Source organism: Aulonocara stuartgranti (genome assembly GCF_965226115.1).
Source record: "Aulonocara stuartgranti genome assembly, chromosome: 7".
NCBI classification, from domain to species: Eukaryota; Metazoa; Chordata; class Actinopteri; order Cichliformes; family Cichlidae; genus Aulonocara; species Aulonocara stuartgranti.
In genome coordinates, this window is record NC_138945.1 from 22559740 (window position 1) to 22576127 (window position 16388).

Here is a 16388-nt window from a genome sequence, read left to right on the forward strand (position 1 = left end):
GGACTTTATTTATGCTTAATAAAGACCATAAAATGTGATGTTCTTCAGCAATGCACTTGAAGCACCAACTAAGTTTGTGTTTCATAACTTCCAGCTGTGTGTAGAGTGTTAACTAGATTTTACTTGTACAACATTTTAGGTAAGAAATAAAGTGCCCTTTATCCTGCCACATTATTCTGACAGCTTAAAACACTGATAGGGTTGATTGCCTGTATTATGGCTTAATTGTCAGTGTTACTACTTTTGTCCTCATCAACCACCATTACCTGCATCTAAGTATATGTAAATGAAGTAATCAGCTAATCAGTTACATTGACAAAAAAGGTTAAAATCATGTCTTTTAATAACAGCCAGAGAGAAACTGAAAAATTATGCACACTCACATTCAACTAAAATACACAAAAAGACACTACTGCAGACATTTTATCTGCTCGTTTCATAAATGTTTATTGCACTCAGATTCTTAACAATACAAACAGGAATTGGACGACACAGAGATGTCTACAATGTGCTCAACACACTGTAAAATTCATAGCCTTCAACAACATAATTTAAAAGTCACTGGTTTTTGGTTCATTGAAACAATGCAATATAACAACCTAGTAGAGTTACTGAATAAATATGCAAGGAAATAACCTTTCTTCAAAAACGTAACAATAATATTAAGATGAGACAATGTGAGATAATTTGATGTTTACCACACTGACACAAGGACACTTGATTTTTCTGGCATTTTATGCATTTTTGTGTTACTTTAAACAGCTTGAATATGTCCAGTAATTACATTTTATTGATCTCTTTAATGTACAGCACTAAAAGAATTTATGGTAAGGATGACATGCAGACGAGAGAGTCTTTAATCAATCAGTGCTAAGGTAACGCATAGCCCCAAAATACATCACCCAAAATGTAACAGCACAAATATATGAGTGTGATAGACTAGATAGGATACTTCAGTTCAACTTTCTTCTCCTCTTTGCTTATGTAGCAATATTAAAAACATGTATTGGTTATTACACAGTTTGATTCTCATGCTGCTTAATAGGGCTCCAGTGCAGAGTTAAGGTCAGCTTTGTGAAATAAAATATTTTTAAGGCTAAAACAGAGTGAGTCTGCAGTCTGCCCCGTCCCACCTGCCAATCATTGTCAAAAAACGACTTTTTTTTGTTTATTTATCCTAAAAGCATCAGCTTTCTCACACCACCATTAAATTCAGAAATTAAATAAATTTAAATGGTGTACCAATAAATTACAAATTGATGGGAGACCAGAACGGAGACACTGTGCATGAAATAGCAAAATATTACATATGGCTGTTGTCCTATCTACCAACAACTGAGAACTCTGGTTGCAAGCTATCTAATATTGAACGAAAACCTGGAGAATACAAAGCAACAGGGAACCAACGCGGTTTCACAAACTCAGGTGTGGGGTAGGATGCTGGAGTTTTCGATCATCATTATCCTTGCAGTGCTACTCCAATTGCTCCTGCCAGCTATGATTCCTACAAAGATTTTGAAACCAGTAGGCAAGCATTAGGAAACAATGCCATGGAGCATGTCAGGTTTGAACACAGTTTGCAAACATTTGTATTTTTAGAAATCTGTCTTGTCTGTGACATGAGTGTTGCAGCGGTTTAGTGTTAGCGATGGTAGTATAGTATATATCCTTTAGACGTGACTGCATTTGATGCAGCTGTAGGTACTTTTTTTAGGGAACAGAACTCAGGGGTATACTACAAAGGAAGTTCAACATAGCCAGGCTTTCTTTATATTAGCTGGCATGACAAAAAATTAAACCCCAGTTGGAGATAATGGGTATCACAATGGTGGTTATCAACTTTCTGTTAAGAAAGGTTTTCTGATTCAGGCTCCGAACACGCTCAAACACAAAACGGGGCGTTTTCACGTATTATATGACTCTGCTTCTGCATAAAACGATCCCCGCGAGTGCCACCTCTTCCAGTCAGAGACGTTAATAGGTGAAAAACAATCTGATGATTTAGTGCACGCAATGATTAAACCTGGCTTGATAATTTATTTGTTTTTATGCTGCCGTTAATTTCTAATGCAAGGTCTGCATATTAGAGCTCTGAAAGTTTAAACCAGATACATTTAAACATTAAATGCTGCTGTCACATAGCCCACTAAAGCACATAGAGAACTTTCTTTTGTTTTTTTGCCAGCTCAAAGTGAAATTCATTTTACTGATTGAATACATATTCTTGGTGACAAATGGTCTGATTGATTTTCCATTTTGTGTTCTAGCAGCTCCAGCAACGCAGCAGATAAGAATCATGCATAAAAACATCTATACATTTTCTGCATCACCAACTGAATGCATGTAAATTCCAGTAACAATACGATGCAGTTTGTGCTGTTGGAATTTTACAGCATTCAGTGGTTTCAGTGAGGTACGGCTTAACAGGTTGCATATATGAAACATATTACTCCAGCAAAGAATCTGTACAGTACTTAGCACATGGTATAAATTAAAGAATCAGTGAGAACATGGTGCTTCAAGCTGATTTTGAAACTAAACATAAATTGCTCCTGACAAGGTTATGTGTTTAGCATAGGTTACCACGGTGATTAAGCCAGGTAAAAAAGTCACCTTTGTGACACTGAAAACTCTGACTTTAAGCTTCAACACAGCTTGCTAAGCCATTACTCTCACTTCTGAGTACACCCTCAGAGCTTTTCACTTTTAAACACTTTCCAAACTACAAAGGTCATCCTACCCCTTAGGACATTTCTGCTTTGTTCATAATGGGAACAGCTCTGTGTAAGAAAAAAAAAGCTATTGTGTTTTTCATCCTACTAGACTAAAACTACCAGGTGAAGCAAAAACCAAACAAAGGAAAACAAAGAGCTAAAACAGAGGTAAAATCTATGAGTGAGATAAACAGCTGGAATATCATCTGAAGCAGATAACAGAATTTTATGCTACATCTGTCTGTATTTCAGTGATATTGTGGTTAGGCCATGGCTGGAAAGTCACTGGAAGAAAATTACAAAAAATGTACAAATGTGAGATGTACAGAGAGAAATGTATGCAGCTCAGGCTGTGAATTTTAGTGACAGTTGCTTCACTGTCACTAAAGCCTAACGACTGCTCCAGAATGTTCTCAACTGGTGTCTCGTGTTTGGGCACGATGTATACAAGACTGACGGACAGAACTTTAATACCGCAACAAAAGACAATAATGTGCTCTCAAAGCCCCACAGAAAAAATGATAATGTGGTCAACCGAATAAAAGGTGCTTTTGGTTGTATTAACAAGGCTACCATTAAATGAACTTTAAAAGATGTAGTAATGTTCTGTTTTTCACCTTTACAGTCCTACATAAGTTTCCTAAAACATGAATTAAAAAGATAAACAAATTCCATTAATATCCCTATTACGGTTTAATAGTTCCACCACAGCACATAATATTGGAGTTTGGACTCTTTCCAGTTCACACCTTAATGTTTTAAATTTAATGTTCCCTGAATGTTACTGAATGCAATTTAATGAATGCTGGTACTTGGTTATGCTATGAGCTAACTGTGCAGTAAACATTAAAGCTGCCAGCTGCATTCAGCGACATCAATGTTAGTGTGTGCTACTTAAACCTAACACAAGAAAACAGTGATGTGTCGATAAAGTGCTTCACAGGCTCAAAGCCTTATGCTTTATTTAATGTAAATACATGTTTAGCGAAGGCCAGGCTGATTGGTGAGTACAGCAGCCAATAAAATGGGAAGGAAGAGAAAAAAAAAATCTGTGTCTCAGTAGCTTAGAAATCAGTTGCATCTTAGGCTTATTCCAAAGAGATAGCATGCCAGTGTGTTTAATCTTAAAAGTTTGCATGATCAGATCCACTAGACCAATATAAGGCCCAGTGGCCAGAATCAGCCCGCCAAAAATCTGGCCCACTGGATGGCTTTGGAAATTGTCAAGGAGGGCATAAATTTTAAACTTAACTATATTTTCACAAGTTTTACAGCTTTTCCTACTGACCTCCTCAGTGATCGTTTATACTTCATCAAAGTAAATAAACACCAGTAAACCATTAAATGAGAGAAAGCTCCTGTTTTTTCACCATCTACTATTTTTAAAGTTGGTTCAGCATTAAAAGAAAAGAAAAAAAAAGACATTCTGTCAATTAATGAAAATAAATTTAGTTTGATTTTTTTTTGTACTTTTACACATTACTTCTTACAATTTAAGCCCAAAGCAACATTTCTATATCGTGTAGAAAAACTGATTTATCCTTGAAATTGCACTTGTTTCTTTTTATTGAAATATCTCAGGGACTAAATGTGTGATTAAACACTATCAGAAAGTCTGGCCCACTTAAGATCAAAGTGGGCTGTGCGTGTATGTGGCCCACAATGTAAAATGAGTTTGACATCCCTGCATTATAAGAACCGGATTCAACTTGAGATACTCAAGATAAAACCCAGTAGACTATAACCTGAACCTGAATTGAATTGACTGAACTACTGATTTAATAACCCAAATGAGAGCTACAGTGAGAACTGACTGGATTGCAGCTAAATTAAAGAGTGTTAAATAAGAGTATGTTTCTTCCTTTTCCAAACTTCTGTACTTTGCAATTGCACAACAAAGGGCAATTACACTTTGTTGTTCTTCTAAGAAGTAGAGGAATGCCTCCTCTGAATGTATGTGTAGACTTTAACACAGTGGTCCCAACAGTCCAGCACTAGCAGCTGTCCTTTCTGGGTAGTGGCCACTCCCACAGGACAGGTCAGCCCTTCCTGGATTAAAATATTGTATCCACCTTCTTTTGGAAACTGGAGGATTTCTTTCCTGCCACTGTCTGTAACCAGCAAATCTCCATTGGAATCCACACACATGCCAGTGATACAGCGGAAGTCTTCCGTCTCCGAGAAGAAATGGCTGAGCTGTTTGCCAAGCTGGCCATCAGTACCCACCGAACCGATGGAAAAGCCACCCTCCAGGTGGGGCTCATTCTGGCGTTTCTCAAAGTTCAGGGCCAAGCCCTGGGTAAAATAAACCGTTCCAGCTGCATCACATGTCACAAACTTTGGCCGTACAGCAGAGCAAAGTCTGTTGTAGCTGACCACACCTACATTGCGGTCTACCGCTATACACCACAGCTTGCCACCTTCGACATCTGACACCACAAACTGGCCTGATGGCATGGCAGTAATACCCCAGGGTTTAATCAGTTGGTTCTTGTGGCAGGCCACACAGTGTCCATCCATGGTGTAAACTTTAACTGAGTTATCGTAGTTGTCAGTGACACCAATCAAGCCTTGTGCAGTCACAGCAATAGATAAGGGGATGAGGTTAGGCAAATCAGCCCCCAGGAAGCTCAGGACAAAGTTGTCAATGCTACTAGCGCTGCGCCGAATTTCACGTTGGAAGCCTTTGCGATTAAAAATCTGGATACGGAAGTTCCCACGATCAGCCACCAGTACCTCACCTTGAGGCGTCACACAGATGCTGACAGGCAGATTGAAACTCCCAGGTAGAGTTCCCTTAGAGCCCATCTTCTTCACAAACTGGCAGACTGGCGGCCCTGAACTTGCCCGCGCTGCTCCAGGTGATCCTCCTCCTGCATCCATAGACTTTGATTTAAAGCTGCTTGGCGAACCACATACTGCCTCCTCCACAGCTGCAACCATGTCAATGTCTCGGTAAAGATCCACTGGAGCCACCACTTCACCTCCTGTAGCTCCCGCCCCCTCTACATCACTTTCAAGTGCAATTTCTAACCCACTCTCCTCATCATCTGTATTGATGGTGCAAGTTCTTGTGGTCAGCTGGCCCACTTCTAGAGGTTTAGACTGCTCTGTTCTGATCAGCTCTGGCTGTTGCAGTTTAAAGGTTGTGGGTAAACTGCTCCTCAGATCCAGTTCCTCATCATCACTGTCTCCGCCATCGTCTTTTAGCAAGGCAATGTCACTTTGTCTTGCTCGCATTGTCAGATAATCACAGCGTGACACCACTTTGACCTCTGCAATGTTAAGAAGATATGTCTGCTCCTCCAGGACCTGCGCGTTGAGCTTTTCTACTTCTGCCATGGAAGTCCTGAATGTCCTTCGAGACCTGCTGAGCTCCTCTTGAAGACGTAGCTCAGCTGTAGTGTAGTCCTGCTGTATTGTTCGGTACTTTAGTCTCAAGGACTTGGAAATGTTTTCAATTACTGTCTTTTTTTTCTGAATTTCTCCTATAACATCACGGAGAGCCTCCAGTTTACAACCCAGGTCCTTACGACGCTGTTCAGCAGCCACCCTTATCGGCTGGACTGAATGTCCTTCATGCAGGTGGCCATCTCCTTTGCAGAGCTCACAGAGAACTGAGGCACAATCGTGGCAGTACTGTCGCGGCAGGCGATTGCAGCAGGATTTGCACATTAGGGCGGCGGCAGCAGCACTGCAGGACATAGTGCAATCGAGAATCTTGAGCACAGTGAGATTGTCAGCCAACTGGGAGATGCTGCTCATACGGGAGACCTTGCTACAAAAGGGGCAGCGGACACCATTGATAGTATTGGCCAACAGCTTCTCCAGACACTGCCGGCACACTGTGTGACCACACTGCAGGAGCTTGGGTCGCATTTGTTCCTGGTTGTAGGTTTCCAGGCAGATGGGGCATTCGAGAACCTCCCTCATTAGATCTGGGTCAAGAGCAGCTGCCATTGTGGTCCTCACCTTAAATGGAAGAAATGAAAAGTTCTGTAACATTGTGCCACACTGTAACACTGAAGCAGACGAAACTAACAGATATTCAAAAAATAAACACAGGATGCAGCCACGCTTATTTGCCAGGTCAAGTTTAAGTTAGATTCTAGATAACAGAGCAGATTAGATCAACATTAACGGTTAGATACACAGTTCAATGACGTGGAGCTACTGAAACCCAACATATGGTGAGTGATGGCGTGTATCAGCAAGCTAAGAGATACACCGTGTCATGCTAATGAGAAACGGGAGTACTAGGTTAAATCCTACACCAACATAATGCTAACTTGTTGTTTTACAGCAGGTTGACACTGCAGTCCAGACTTGCAAAGGAAAAGTAAATCGCAGGCCTCACCACAATACGACAAATGCCCTTAGCCCTGCACATAAACAGTAGTGTTATTCACCGACAGTACTGACTTTGAAGGGCGTGCATTCAAACGTAAGAAAGGCGACTCGTCGTAAGAGTCTCTCGAGGCTTTTCTGCTTTTAAACATTACCTTCACTTCACTGTTTTGCTGGTTAAAAGTGCAGCGCTGTTGCGGGGCGTTCTGTATCTTTCGGCTATGCAGCTGCTAGTAAAGACTGCAGTGCTGACGACATCACGCACACACAACCGGGATGTTACGCAATACGCACAGAGGCGAGCCCTACGGTTGTTTTGATTGGCTGCCATTTAGTAAACGGAGAGCGCAGTTTTTCAGAATTACTGGAGCTCGCCACCTAGCGAGGTGGATGACCTCAGAAATTCCCAAAAGAAATACAACTCCATACCAAATGTTTTTAAATACAAAATTCTATCGATTTGGTTAGATTGGTATATGCAGTGAATAAACACACAGGCAAAAAGCAAGAGTAAGCATTGCATGTTTAGGTGTGATATAAATGCAGTTAGATGGATTCATATGTGTTCTTCTCCCAGCAACTTGTTAATTCAACAGTAAAATGTCTTGGTGCATTCTCAATCATCCAGGAAAGTAAATCTTCAAAAGTTGATTCTGTTCATCTGGACGGAGCGTTTTGTGGGAGAAACGTTTCGTCACTCATCCAAGTGACTTCTTCAGTCTCAGCTGACTGCAGGTTTCCCCAATCTTATAAACAGTACATTTGCATAATGACTGAAACCAGCCCACTGAAGGAACAATGGGCCAATTCCTTAATCTTAATTATGCAAAATCTCATGACCATTGATCAACAACCACTGACCAAAACCCACTGATCAAAGACCAATGATCAATGGCCATGAGTACCATTCACAAAGAGTTGGGTGCAATCACAGCATTGTAAGATGGTGACAGATGTACCCTTAGGCCCCCTTCTCGATTCAGAGATGGTCTTTCGCTTTTCACGTAAATGCCGTCCTTGACTCCGCGCTGGACGTAGCGTTTCTCCCATAAAACCCTACGTCCAGATGAACAGAATCAACTTTTGGAGATCAACAGTAAAATGCAATAAACACAATAAAATTATTGCAATGTCATTTTAGCAGAATATCCTTCTCCATTAAAGCTACCCCCTTTTAAGTTAGATAACTGGTTAACTTGTAACCAAGTAACCAAACTTGTAGCTGAGAAAACTATTCTCCCATAGCATACCTGAAGCAGTGTTCACAAGCTTTGTTTTTAAAAGAAGGCAGTAATTACACAGAGTGACCATTAGATGTCAGAATAGGTCTACTTAGAATGTTCACACGATACAGATATCAGCAACAAAATTAAAACCACTGACAGGTGAAGTGAATACCACTGGTAATCCAGTTACAGCACAATGTTCTGCCGGGTCCCGGCAATCATGTGGATTACTCTGACACGTGCCACCATTGTTGCAGACAAAACACAACCCTTGTCTGCATGGCGACAGCACCTCCCTTTGCTTTAACAGCACTGGCTTCCCCCAAAGGTCATGTCCCACCTATTCTGCAGAAACGCCGACCAGCTAAGGCAACATGAGTCTGTGTTTTTAACCTGGTCTGCAAACTCTCCTGATATCAGTCAAACATCAATGGGATATGCAGGAACAAGCCTGGAGGAGGCCCCACCCCACAACCCATAGGACCCATCAGATTAGCTGGCAGTGTCTGGTGCTAGACATCACACCACACTGCTGAAAACTCCCATGTCCCCAGTGGGTGAGAGCTGTTGTGTCAGCTGCAGAGTTGCAACACTGAGCTCGTGGCTTTAATGTTGGAGCTGATGATTTACTTTAACAGGACTATCTAAAAATGGCCCACTTCAAGATATATCCTAAGATATTTAATATTTCTTTTAGCCTACTATCATCAGAGCCGTAATTGTTGTGCTGCCCTTTTTTCTCTATATTAGTTAAAAGAAATGTATATAATTTACAATATCTATACTTAAAGCAAGGACCTGTTAAAATCACTAGTTAGTATGGACCTGTTATAGTTGTCTTACTAAAGCAATAACATCATCCGCCCATAGTGAGTGTATCTGTATCTAATTGCCTTAGAAAGATACCTGACTCTGTTGCTGTTGTTGCGTGGGCAACATCACTCTGGCCAAAGGGGATGGGTCCCTGTTGACTTAATTATGATGCAACCAGTCTACAAAGAGATTTTAATTAACAAAGAAAGATCAAGATTAATAGCAAGTAACCTCACCACACTTATCTCTTTACAGTGTTTTGGTGACAGGCAAGTCTTGCACAAGCATCACATCTATTCCACACAGTAAAGAGCTGTCACAGCTAAAGAGGCAACAAGCTGGGTCACTCCTTAAACTGCGAATTTGGGGAAATTTCTCTAAATGTGTGTGGAGTGTACTTTTTACACCACAAATAAGCAGGCTCACAGACACAGGTGCACAATGCTTAGGTGATATGGGATTTATTGTGGGAGCTGGTTGACAACATCGCTTTTCATTGTCTGTGCTTCCTTGTGAAGTGGGTGTAATTGGGCTCATGGGCCTCCCATTGAGCCTGTTTGCATTGTGTTTCAAATGAAGTTACCACCCACCTTTAAAGTGTCATCTAGCTGGACACAGGGAATAACTAACAAAGACACACAAAATTTTCTTTGACACACAGACTTACGGAACAAGTCTTAGCTACCTGACATGAAATACAGCTTAGATTTAATAACTAAACTCTGAGCACAGATGGTTATTTCAGAGCCACTTTTTAATATTATCCTGGAAGAATCCACTCTGGTATATTTGTCTAAACCCAGTATTCTTTTTGGATATGATACTTAATTGTTGCAACGACTTTGTTGTCAAATTTTTACTTACTTACCTCGATTTTTAATTGAAACGATCATGGAAATGCCACATAAATGTAATGCAAATTAGAATAGTTCGAAAATGTTTCTTTTGTATTTGCAGATAAATATTTCACATTTTTTATAAGATGCCTGCTATTTTCTTTTATGCGTTGCATGCTGTAAATGTGTTATTTGATGCTTGCAGTTTTCATTTCTGCAAAGCTAATTCTTAATAGGCCTTTTAAAAGAGCATCTCTAATTGACCCAACTGAACATGCAATGAAGAGGAAGAGCAAACTTAAACTGTCTACACTTTCAGTAAGCGTGACTATAGAGTAGGATTTTGCACACTGCTGTTTTTGTACATGTGTAGAGGCTGATGTTGTAATTTACACTGACAAAAACAGATTTGTTTTCAGTATTATGCATCTCATTTTGCATATTTCTCATTGTGTTTTCTCCGCAGTTTGTTACACAGCGAGACAGTGCATTATATGTAATTGTTATATCGTGAAAGAAGCTTTGGTGCACTCTTATTTATTGTTTTAGAAAAAATACATTATCGCTTAGTTGGAAAACTTGCATTTCTTTGGAAAGTAAACGGAAACAAAAGCATATCTGCCACATCAGCGCAGATGGCAGATGTGCTCCACTGAAACGTGGCTTGCTGTGTCCTCCAAATCAATCACTCAACACCCGATTAGCAATCTCTCTCCTCCCCTGTTTCTTTCACTTCCTCTTCTTTCCATGTGGTGTGTTATTTTCCTGCTTAAGGAGGAAATGATGAAAAAGAATCTCCCCAAACTCCAGTGAGGACATCAAAAAGTGGTAATTGACACTTATGAGAAGAAACCAGGCACATCCCCTCCCTCCTTCTTTTATCCCCTAGCCATTCCTCTTTTGTCTATGACAGCTGATGGTCATAAGGGATTAGGTTTTTTGTTTTTTTTCTTTCAAGTAAATCCAGATGGTGATATTCTATGCAACTAATCTTCTTTTTTTCCAAGCAAGGTTAAATTATTTTTACAGAGTTAAGAAAAGGGGGATTGTCTTTATAATTATGAAAGCGTACATATAAAAAAAGAAAGAATCTGACACTGTGGCATCAATCATTTAAAGTAAATCAATATTGCATTTAATTGTTTATCTCCTTCCTTTGACTAATGCCCCATATAACACCCCTTTCTCCCCAAAAACCCCTCCAGAGGCAACGGAGCAGGGTATTGGTGGAGGCGGGCGTCGTGAGCTGAAGTCACTTCCCTTCATCAGCTACCTGTCGGCGCTGCAGAAGAGCCAGCTTTTATCTGATGACATGGTGAATGGTGTGGAGATCCGCTGTGAAGAAAAGGGCAGCTGTCCAGCTGGCTGCCACCTATGCCATCACCAGGCCATGATGGGCGGAGTATCGGGAAGAGGCCGCACTGGTAACAGCAGGACTGGTGAACAGCCTTCCCCCATCCCTGTTCTGCTGGAAGTCAGTCGCGTCGTGCCCCTTTACAGCTTGGTCCAAGACAACGTCACCAAAGAGGTGAGAAAGCAGCGTGGGAGTATAGGAAGCTCTGTGTCTGTGTGCCAGCTTACATGCACATGCATGTGTGCAAAGGGAAAAGGGACAGATGAGAATGTGAACTGTCAACCTAATTAAGAGGTGTGATGCTACTCAAAGCAAAAGCAATCCGCATACAGGAATAAACTTTCACCACTTTATTTAAAAATCCTTTTTTTTTTTTTTGTTTTTAATGAAATGCCTAATTTTATCATTAATACCGCAATTCCTTCTATTTTCCCAAGTTTGCAAGATTTAATCTGCTAACATTTATACATATCGTTTAAATATGAATATGATTATCCCATATATATATATATATATAGATAGATAGATAGATAGATAGATAGATAGATAGACAGACAGACAGACAGACAGACAGACAGATATGCAAATCTGTCTTCACATCTTTACACTGCTGGTGGTTTGTGCTGACAAGCTGGCAGCTAAATACTGCACCACTGGGCATTCAGTTAATGGTGATGTAATCAAACTTTCTAACTGTACATATTTGTTGTTGTCTGAAGCGTTTAACTGATGCAGTTATAAGAATTCAACTCTAGGTGGCATTGGTTGGTTGACTTTGACCACTGGAAACGAATACTGTAATACAGAGGGACTAAAAAGGATGACATCATGGTTTTCTCTTGTGGGGAAGTCGATGTGTATATGTGTGAGATATGCGCGCCCGTGTCTAAACAAGTATATACAGCTGAATGTAATATCAGCTTAATTGCCACGTGCTGCACTATGATTCATCCCATTTCAGATGTCTTTGGATCTTTTTGCAGAGAAAGTTAATCATATCACATTTCCTTTCCATAAGCAAATTTACTAATGGGGTCTGGCTAAATATTAGACCATATTTTCTTTGTTTGTTCATTCAGCACTTTTTTATTTTTGATAACTTTGTCTTCTCAGTGTGAGTAAACAAGATTTCAGGTAACGTCCACCTAAGACATGTGCATGCATATATACGGAGGAGTTTAGCTTAGTTTAGCTTTACCCTTATCAATCATTCAGCAATCAAATGTATTTGTGTGTGTGTGTGTGTGTGTGTGTGTGTGTGTGTGTGTGTATATATATATATGTGAACCTATGATCGCACATACACGATATAGCTTCCTGTACGTGCCTCCCATAACAAGTACCACAGCCCCAAAGAAAAGAAGGCACAATCAATAGTAGACGGCCCATAGTGGGCTTCATCAATACATAAACGTGAGGAAGAGTAAAATGCCTCTCTTCCAAACACCTTGCTATCCATCCATCCTTTTCTCTTCCCCTACCCACTAGTGGTCTTCTGGGGGTTTAGAGAGTGAGATGTATGAGAAGGAGGAGGAGGAAGAGGAGGAGAAGGGCTAGACTGCAGTGGATCGCTCAGCCCTTCTGAGGTAGCTTGAGGCAGGATTATTAGCTTCTTATTGATGTCATCGACCTCTTGCTCCTCTTTTCTTCGCTTTCTCTTCTTCTCTCGGCCACAGCTGCTTCTAGTCAGAATGGCACATACCTACATTGCATTAGAGACAAGCGACGACCTGCCTCGCTACACACGCAACCACCCTCTCGCTCTGTCACTCTCTTCCTTTATGTGTTTCCGTCTCACATGCGCAATTTTGCTTGAGACTGTCTTTCTACTTGGCTGAGTCTATCAGGAAAGACAGCTGCCATGTGGCAAAAGCTTTCTCAGAGATGAAGTACTTTTTTTCCCCCTTTAGCCCATGGAAGCAATCAAAATAGAAGCTTTGTTATCTAGTTTATGATTAGGTGGACCAAGATCATATCTATATGTGTCGACCACTTACTCTTTTTTTGCCTCCTTTTGTCCCTCCTTTCCGAGGTCCTGGCATCTGTCAGTAACCTCCCCCCCCCCAGCTGCCTGATTGTTTGACAGGACGCATCACGTCCATTTCACTACTGACTCACGTGACGCCAGAAGGGGATTTGGTCACAATGTGAAATCAGCCTTTCCCTGTAAAGACTATAACAGAACTTTTTTTTTTACAGTCAACTGAAACTAAACAAAAAAGAAACCTAAAGTGAAAATTGAAAATAGGCTTTTGAAACCGATAAAAGCTAAGTGAACTGATACTGGATGGTTATAAAACCTCAAAATAAAGTAACAATGTACAAGAAATGTCTTTATTTTTAGTCTTTTTAGTCCACAGTATGGGTTTTTTGTTTTTTTTCTTTTGGTACTCAATTAAAGTTTATTGCAACATCTTCAATAGTTGCAATTTACCTTTTTAAAAAGTGATCCTTTCAAATACTGAATAACACAAAGATGTAATTCTGTGTATCCATGTCATTTGAGTCCGAACAAGATTTCAGTCCCAGAGCTTGTGGGTTTTTTGATTGCTTATTCATTCTTCATTTGCACTTTTAGATGGATTTATAGATGATAATGATTATTTTTGGAAGTGTAGACTTGAGGTTTCCTCCGTCTTTGTTTTGGTCCTAAATGCCTCTCATGTTGCTCTGTTCTCTGGCAGGGCGTCTTTTAGATCGAGTCTTGACTTGAATTCAACTGGAACCAGTCTTGGAATTGCACTGGTGGTCTTGCTTACTGGGCAGATGCATGTATGAAAATAAATACATGCATATGCAGATTACCACAGACTTTTTTAGTCCCACAGAAGAAAAAACCAAGGTAAAAAAAATAAAATATAATAAGCTTATTGCTTGCCAGTAGTTCTGTGTTGCTATGACTGAATTACGGCAAACCTTTTGAACAAATTGGTTGTGAGTCTAATGGGTCAGAATGCTCTATATCTTGGAGAATTGTTGCTGTCATGCTCTGACCATTATCCAGTACTGCAGCCCCTCGCAGGGGTGTGTCTCCAATATTTCCGAAGAGTAGATGAGAGACTACAGGTTTAAAATGAAAACGGCAACACCATTAACCAAGAGAGTATAGTAGGCACTGCATAGGGAGCAAGTAACATACAATACCTTGTAACACATAGCGCAAAGTTCAATTATACAATTAGAAGTAACTGGACAGATCACATCATGTCAAACAAAACTGTTACAATAAATATTTAATGGAGTATCATGTCAAATGCTTCTCAAGTTCACCTTTAGGACAGTTGTTGTGGACTCTAATGAACCTTTACTGTCACCTTTAGCAAGTGGAATTTAGTTCAACTGATAAAATGCCTGACTTGGCTAAAGATAGTGTTTTTAATTCACTGACCTGTTGAATTATGAAATATGATGTGGTGTGTTTTGATGAATTTGGCTGAAACTCATACAGTGCTCACGCCGTCGCGCCTAAAAGCGGGGAAATAATCAGTAAACAGCAGTGTGCCAGTTCCATGCGCAGCCACGCATGCCCAACACATAACAGAACCACTGTGTTTGACAGATGAGGTGGTGGTCAGTAAAGGATTTTTATGTTTGTGTGTGTGGTTTCATCACTCAATAGAAATTTATCCCAGATCTGCACACGTTTCCTTTTTTTATGCTTTTATTAAGTGCACTAATGCCATTGTGGGGTTTCTGTCACCCTGAATCCTCAGAAGGTATGTTCATGAAGTCTTCTCTTTTCATCTGTGGCAAAGAAACATGTGCACCTACTTCCTGGAGGACATTATTAACTGGCTTTGCAGAGCAGCCATAAAGTTCTTTTTTCCTCCCCCTTCAGGTCACAGAGTTTATTTGGTTTGTAGAACAACAACACTTCTTGAATACTGCTGCAAATTTATGTTATAAACTAACTTTCTAGATTCCAGAATCATAAATCTAATTAAAATTTAATTTAGTTTAATTCGATTCAATTCAATTTACGGGGGGAAAAAAGCAAAGAGAGGGAGGAAAACAGAGAGAGATGAAAAAAGGCAAAGACTAAAGCAACAATAACAAAGAAGGAAGGCGAACGCTCCTGTAGGGTAGATAATTAAACAATTTTCTATAAAACCTGCATGGTCAGTGCATACTATTTACATCCTCATCCACAAACATCCATTAATTACATCAGCAGCAGTACAGACTTGTTCTTTATGCTTCAGCCAAAACAGTTTGACCTCACAGACACAAACCTTTCTTTCCAATAACAAAGCCCCAAAAAGTGTATTAGTGTTCATACAACTTACAGAATGAATGCTTAAAAGTAGCATAGATAATTACTAGGGGTGCAACGATACACAAAATTCACGGTTCGGTTCGGTTCGATACTTTGGTGTCACGGTTCGATATTTTTTCGATACAAAAAAAATGTTCATGCATTTTTAATTTGTCATTTATTAAAATTATAAATATATATTTTAACTCAAAAGTACAGTTTTTAAATTTAACCCTAACCCTTGTGCGCGTTTTTTATTTTGACAGCGAATGCGCACCTGCGGACCACTTATGTGCAGCCCTGGTTATTTAGCTCGTCATATTGCAGCCACAGAAATTATTTTGTCCATGAAACCATAAAGCTGCACTTTCTTTTTGCCTTATAGTCTGATTTGTCATAACTTCTCCGTTTTGTGGTAAGCTTTTCTTTGGCTGTCACTTCTTCACCCTGACCTGTCTTATTTGGCTCAGCAGAACTGAAATGCTTTTACACACGCACTCACATAAGCTCAGCGATTCTCTGCGCGATCAACCTCTCACATGTTTAAGCTTGCTGCGGGAGATTTCACTTGTCATGTTTGCATAGTAAGCTAACGATTAATAAGACGATGTCAGAGGAATTGGTGCACAAATTATCATCACTCACAGATCAGTGCTGTCGCTCTCTATACACAGTTCGCACGATTGCAAAGTGAAAGCAAAAAAACAAGCGCAAATTCAAACGCGACTTCAATATGTCACATATTGACAGTGGCTCACCGATGCCAATGACATAATTACCCAGCTACATTTCTGAAAGAATGCAAAAGCATTGACATATATTTTTCCTACAATAGCCCGACGG

The 16388-nt window shown here is 40.1% G+C and overlaps 2 protein-coding genes across 2 annotated transcripts in view; one reads left to right on the forward strand and one right to left on the reverse strand.

Annotated features, from left to right (window-relative positions):
- The window catches only part of astn2 (astrotactin 2), a 298339-nt gene that overhangs the window by 224669 nt on the left and 57282 nt on the right, over nucleotides 1-16388 (forward strand). The window contains exon 17 of the mRNA XM_082542727.1: nucleotides 11142-11464. Coding sequence (XP_082398853.1) covers nucleotides 11142-11464 — 323 coding nt within the window. The remainder of the gene's footprint in view (nucleotides 1-11141; nucleotides 11465-16388) is intronic.
- On the reverse strand, nucleotides 3643-7341 carry trim32 (tripartite motif containing 32). The gene is made up of 2 exons (XM_082542732.1): nucleotides 7217-7341; nucleotides 3643-6686 (listed from the first exon to the last, which is right to left on the reverse strand). The coding sequence occupies exon 2, from the start codon at nucleotides 6672-6674 to the stop codon at nucleotides 4638-4640; it is 2037 nt and encodes a 678-aa protein (XP_082398858.1). The 5' UTR covers nucleotides 6675-6686; nucleotides 7217-7341; the 3' UTR covers nucleotides 3643-4637.